The sequence below is a fragment of the Oryza sativa genome, chromosome 9 (assembly GCF_034140825.1).
Source record: "Oryza sativa Japonica Group chromosome 9, ASM3414082v1".
NCBI classification, from domain to species: Eukaryota; Viridiplantae; Streptophyta; class Magnoliopsida; order Poales; family Poaceae; genus Oryza; species Oryza sativa.
Genome location: NC_089043.1, coordinates 5,371,628 through 5,378,265, shown reverse-complemented (window position 1 = coordinate 5,378,265; position 6,638 = coordinate 5,371,628). Strand labels below are relative to the sequence as shown.

At 41.9% G+C, this 6,638-nt stretch overlaps 1 protein-coding gene across 1 annotated transcript; it reads left to right on the top strand.

Moving 5' to 3' along the window:
• Positions 1 to 1,534: 1,534 nt before the first annotated feature.
• On the top strand, positions 1,535 to 3,808 carry LOC136351843 (zinc finger BED domain-containing protein RICESLEEPER 2-like). Its single transcript, XM_066304266.1, has 7 exons — positions 1,535 to 1,626; positions 1,715 to 1,802; positions 1,950 to 2,234; positions 2,338 to 2,777; positions 2,877 to 2,977; positions 3,056 to 3,116; positions 3,694 to 3,808. The coding sequence occupies exons 1-7, from the start codon at positions 1,535 to 1,537 to the stop codon at positions 3,806 to 3,808; spliced, it is 1,182 nt and encodes a 393-aa protein (XP_066160363.1).
• The last annotated feature ends 2,830 nt before the right edge of the window (positions 3,809 to 6,638 follow it).

The window sequence follows — 6,638 nt, the reverse complement described above, 5'->3', positions numbered from 1 at the left end:
TATCGATCCATACAAGGGTTATTCTTGTCGTAGATTATAACAAGCTCACCCGGTACTATATTGTCGACAGGAATTGTTGCACCCTCGATGCCCTCAAGGACTCCAGGACCACTTGTTTGAACATTACTACTTGAACCAACAGCATGCACTGATTTTTTTGCCCTTATCCCTCAAGCCTAGGAGTGCAAACAATTGGTCATCATTCATGACGTGAATCCTTCCCTCATCATCTAATGTTCCATCTATCTCCAAGCTATCCCAATCAACATAATGAATTGGTGGTTGTTCTACACCAACAGTTGGAGCTGCTAGTTCTGAAATCACCCCACCAACAGTTGGAGCTGCTGGTTCTGAAATCGCCCCATACTCAAGACATAAAGGCGCACTTGTACAACTATCTAGACATTCTGAAGCTAGAACTGAAACTGCTGAAATTGAACTTGTCCCATATTCAACCAACTGCATCTCTACTCTAGACCATTCCGAATCCAACCTAAACAATTTGAGTTGACAACAGAAAAAACCCGAGTTAGAAATCTAACTTGATGTAAATATAAAATGTACAACAATATGAAAGATTTTACCTCAAGGAGACATCCTTCGAGCTCATGTTGTCAATCTAGTCACTGTTGTCTGGGAGGAGAAAGAGGCGGGGGCGACTGGATCTAGGAGGAGCGGCGGCAGTGTAGGGGGAGCGGCGGGGTGGCGGCGGTGGGGTGGGGGTGGGGATGGGGGAGGAGGGCTGGGGACGGGGCGGATGGGCGGCAGCGGCTGGGCGACGGGAGCGGCGGACGGGCAATGACGGCAGTGGCTGTCACGCCCAGAAATTTAGCCCAAATTTCCAGACTATTTTGTGTATTAAATCCCTATCCAGGACCAGCCAGGGTACACAAAACGACAAGTAATAAACAGTTTCAAACGCAAATAAAGCGTAAAATACCAATGATTTTTAAGGGAAAATTTTAATTCTCCCAATAATTCACTTGATTAAATTGATTAACTTTTATTTAATTTCTAGAAAATGCATTATTTAATGATTTTTAATCCCGAACGAAAATCGGGGCGTTACAGTGGCGGACGGGCAACGGCGGCCCGCGCTGGGCGGGCGGGGGAGCTACAGCGGCAACCGGGTGGGGGAGCGGCGGCGACGACCCCTAGCATGGCCGGGGAAGCCGAGAGAAGTATCGAGAAAGAGAAACGAATCTGGATCTAAACGATAGAGCAAAGGGCGTTTCGGTCATTTCATGTGCGAAGTCTGGTAAAAAAATATAAACAAAATAAAAAAAGGCTCAAAACAGTCCAAAGTGGCATTTTATTAGGCTGTATCACCTATGGAGTGGCATCTTTATAAGGTCATCCATAGTGGGCATTCTGTTAAACCCACATCTATGGAGTAGCATATTGTTAAATTCCTCCAGCCATATTAGGGGTCTGTTCGCTTATGCTGGTTGGGAGCAGTCTGGGGGTGTTGGGAACACAGCCACACGGGGTACTGTTGAGTACTGTCAAGTCAAGGGTGGCTATTACTATCGACATGTGGACCTCTGACAACCAAAAGAGAGGTTACATGGCTATCACAACACATTTCATTGATGAATCTTGGGCTCTTAGGAATATAATCATGAGGTAACTATTGTCAACATCAATATGATTGCATCTACTTTGTAATTTTGTGCTACGAATCTGATGTCATATATTGTTTATTCAAATATAGGTTCATTTATGTTCCAAGTCCCCACACTGCTGAGGTTATTAGCGACGAGCTCTATGAATCATTAGTTCAATGGAATCTCGATGAGAAGGTATCCACTAGTACACTTGACAATTGCACTACAAATGATGCAACAATTCCTATTCTTGTGAGAAAGATTGGAAAAACCAAGCTTATTAATGATGGAAAGGTGCTACACATGCGTTGTTGTGCTTATATCCTAAACTTAATTGTTAAGGATGGATTAGAACATTTGAAAGATGCAATTGAGAACATTCGTGATAGTGTAGCATATTGGACAGCCACACCAAAAAGGATAGAAAAGTTTGAGGACATAGCTAAGTTTTTGAATGTTACTATCACCAACAAGTTAGCTCTTGATTGCAAAACTAGATGGAATTCTACTTTCAACATGCTTAGTGTTGCATTACCCTACAAGACTGTTTTCACTAGAGCTAGTCGTGTGGATAAGCAATATGAGTGTGAACCAACTGAGGAAGAATGGTTGTTTGCTGAAGAGAAGGTGGAAAAGGCTTAAAATATTTAATGATATTACAGAATTATTTTCTAGAACTGAATATGTTACTTCCAACATATTTTTCCCCAAAATCTGTGAGATCAAACAGAAAATTAGGCTATGGTCAACTTGTGGTAACAGTTTGGTTGAAGCCATGTCAGTTGATATGGTAGAGAAGTTTGATAAGTACTGGTCTGACATTCAAGGTTTAATGGGTATTGCAACTCTCTTTGATCCTCGATTCAAATCTGAAATGTTGTATATGTGCTTTGAGTGGTTACTTGGTAAAACCAGTGCTCTTTGTGATGTGGAGGTTAGCAAAGTTACAACTTTGCTTGCTACTTTGATGGATGAGTACAATGTACCAGAGGAAGAAGATAACATAGAACCATCGACATTGTCACTTGGCAGTATGGAAGTCATATCTTCCTTTAGTGAACGTGTTGCCAGGAAAAGGCCAGCATCAGTTAGGTTCCAATCTGAGCTAGATCGCTACTTGGATGATGAGTTGATCCCAATATCAACAAAAGACTTCAAGGTTTTGGATTGGTAGAAGGTGGCTGGAACACGTTATCCCACTTTGAGGAGGATAGCGAGGGATGTATTTGCTATTCCAATTACCATTGTTGCTTCTGAATATGCTTTTAGCACTAGTGGGAGAGTTCTCAGTGAACATCGAAGCAGACTTATAGCTGAGATGTTGGAGGCTCTAATGTGCTTACAGGATTGGATTAGAAACAAGTACAAAGGTAAACATCGTGATGTGCATGTCATATTATGTTTTTGTTCACTACAAACTAACACCAAACATTTGTTTTTCCTTTCAGTTCAACACAATGGAGATCCTACTAGCTTTTGGTCTTGTCTGCAAGATATTCAAGAAGGCTTGTAGGTACTAGCTGAAAATCCACAACAACATCTCTCTTTATCAATTTACTGATTTCCTTGTGCCCTTTATTTTCCATTTATGACTTATCCAATAGCTAACTAGCTAGTTTGTCTACCCATGTAGGAGCTGACACTTTGATTCAAGATGTCAAGGTGTGTGTACCTGCTGGTGTGAATCTCTGACAAGTGCATATGCAACCCTTTTTGTTATTAGGTATACTTTTGATTGTAATGGCTAATGATGGACCTATGAATTATCTGTATGATGAGGGCTGATGACTAGGGACTAATGTATTTTGTTAGACTAATGTGATGGACGGATGGAGTGATGGTTGTGGTGATGCACTTGTGCACTTTTGCTACCCAACATATTCCTATAAGACTCTACAACATGTGACATTGTGGATTGGCACATGCTAATTATGCTTATCAGTTGATGTGATGAACAAGCTAAGACTCTACAACATGTGACATTGTGGATTGGCACATGCTAATTATGCTTATCAGCTGATATGATGAACAAGCTGGTTGGTACCATATGTTATGTAATGAGTAATGATCTATGATGAGTTATCAGATTGTTCACTGATGCAACCATTATCAATTTATTGTTGCTGCTGAATTATGGTGATCTAGTGAAATGCTTCATGGGTTATGTGCCTGCTGCTATGCTACTCTGCTTCATCTGCTGATCTGCATGATTGTCGGGTGTGGGGACCCGGCGGGTGCGCAATACCCGCATGGGAACGAGGATGGGGAAGGTGACGGGAGATTTTTCTGAACTCGGGGGCAGGGACGGGGTGGTTAAACCCGGCGGGGGCAGCCCCATTGCCACCCCTAAACACGGGGTACTGTTGAGTACTGTAGCTGCTACAGTACTTTGCAGACGGACGTCTGGAGGCATTAGGCACGGCATTTGGCTGCCAACAGCTTCCGTGAACAAAATGGTGCCGTGCGCATTGAGTGCTGTAGAAGGCAACTTTGCAGGGCAGTTAAGGGGGAGCTGCTACGCGCACACGATCAGCAGGTCGATTTGCTACGCATCACCATTTGAGAAGGAAATATATGCTATCCATTGACGTGTGATTACATGAATGGTGTAAATAAACAAGTAGTTTGCAACCAAGGACGTTGGGGAACCAATTGGAAATTAAAGAAAGAGCTGAATGCTTCTAAATCATGGAGGAGGAGAAAAATAGATAAAATTCACTAGAATATGTGGCTTTCATAATTGGCCGGTGTAAAATTACAAAACCACATGAATAGTAAATTGCACATATATTTGTTGCAAAAGATATAAAACTATGGAGACAATTTTTATTAACGGTGTAACATGTATGAATAAAATTCAAATGTGGTACTACTGTGTTATATTAGATAGCTGGAATCGGACTGCGAAATAAAAAAGTAGTACTATAGAAGCAATTCATGTTGTATTGCACAATAAATGGCTCACTCCTTACATAGCTGTTACGAACAGCACATACAACTCAACTCCAAGAGAAAGCACATTATGCTGCTACACAACTTTGAGAGCGATTATAAACCTCATTCGCAATGCATTCACGCCATATGCTCATCGCTTCCTCGCTGTTTGTTGCGTAGTACATCACATTGAAAGATGCCTGCTGTGTCGGAATGGGATATCTGTTGTACGGAGGATTAGTGTAAACGCAGTTCACATCCTAACAATAACCTTCCTAAAATTATGAAGAGCAAAAGCAAAAGCAGCATGTATGATCCGTGGTGGAACACTGGCATCTCGGTAAAACGTATCTCTTTGAGTATTTTCCACCGCTTTTTAATGATGCTGAAAGTTCTCTCCACAATACCTCGCAAAGAGGAGTGACAATGGTTGAAGTGCTCTTCTCATCCTTCGAGTGGCGCCGCTCCTCTTCGTCCCAGTCGATCCCTGTGTTACCGTACATGTGGTACGGTGCAAGAAATCCCATCCTGCTAGGAAAACCAAAGTCCACAAATAGATACCTTCCTGTTGAACATATTAGGGAAAATTAATTAAATCGCACTGCAAGGTTTTAAAATGTAGAGGAGTGTGCATCCCGAAGTTTGTAAGTGAACAAGTTAAGTGAACTAACCATACGGAATCTGTGGGAAATCATGGGGATAGTGCTGCACAGCCTCATTCAGAATCCTTTGATCGTAAACTGATCCTAGCCATCCGAAATCACAGAAAATAATTCTACCATCATGATCACAGATGACGAGAACATTTTTCGTCGTGACGTGGTGTCTGTTTATGTGTTGCATCGTCGTGGCCGCAGAAGTCACAACAGATACGTGGGTTCCGTCAACTGCACCCACAGACTGGTAAAATGGTTTGTACCATTCCTCCGTTTCAAACATTCATTGAAATGTACTGAAGTTGGGATCTATTGATTTCAAAATATTCCCTGCCAGGTTGTTCAAAGCTTCCAATACTTCAGCGAAGGAAATAGACACGATTGAGTTCGACCGGACCCAACGATTGTTAGCGTCTCTTGTTGGACGGCCGCCAGCCATAATGAACAAGAAAATCCTCAGTTTTTCTAGTGAACAATTCCCGCCTATATCGACAAGTCCATAAGAAGTTACCAGGAGGCTGTGCAACTGTGTATCTCGTCAGCGGTCAGCCGGAACATTGCCCGAACATTTCCCAAATATTGTCCAGCATCCAACTAATACCAGTCTGAATTGGAATTTGGTTAGGTGCTCTCGCATTTCTCTCTAACTCACTGTCCAACAGGCCGATGATGGCATCGTCCTCCTCGCTGCTGCTATGGTCTGCAGGCTGCAGCCCAGCCATAGGGACCGGCACCGCTACTCATCGCCGCAATCCTTTAAAGAATATAGCACCCGAAAATGGATAAACGTAGATTGGTCATGTAAGTATGAAATAGAGTAATAGATGTGAACATGATGGAATATAATGCGCCAGGACCATATAAAACCAAGTCGCACCAATTTATTTTAAGCAGAAAATAAAGCATAACACATGTATTTAACCAAATGAATGTTCACGCCGAAAGTGATGCATACACTCTAGGGGTGAAATCGGGTCGGGTTAGGTCAGATCTCATCCGCTGGTGGAGAAGTTCTTTTTAGTCCCGGTTCGTAACCCTTTGTAGTCTCGGTTTTTCAACCGGGACTACGAATCCAGGACTAAAGATCGTTATCTTTCGTCCCGAGAGAATTAACTGGGAGTAAAAATCCATTTTTAGTCTCGGTTGGTGTTACCAACCGAGACTAAAGATAGAGTTAGGCTAGCTAGATCCGGTTGCTTCATTATTTTTTTCTTTTCTTCATTGTTTTTAATATATTGAGTTCACTCCATCCCCATCCCAAAATCCCAAATAAATTATCCCCAAATCCTCAAATCCTCAAATCCCCAAATCTATCATATCCAAATACATCACAAAATCTTAAAAAAAAATTACATCACAACTTCTACAAAATTCATCACAAATACATCACATATTCACATCACACACAAATCAAATACACAGATCCGAATCACAAATTCTC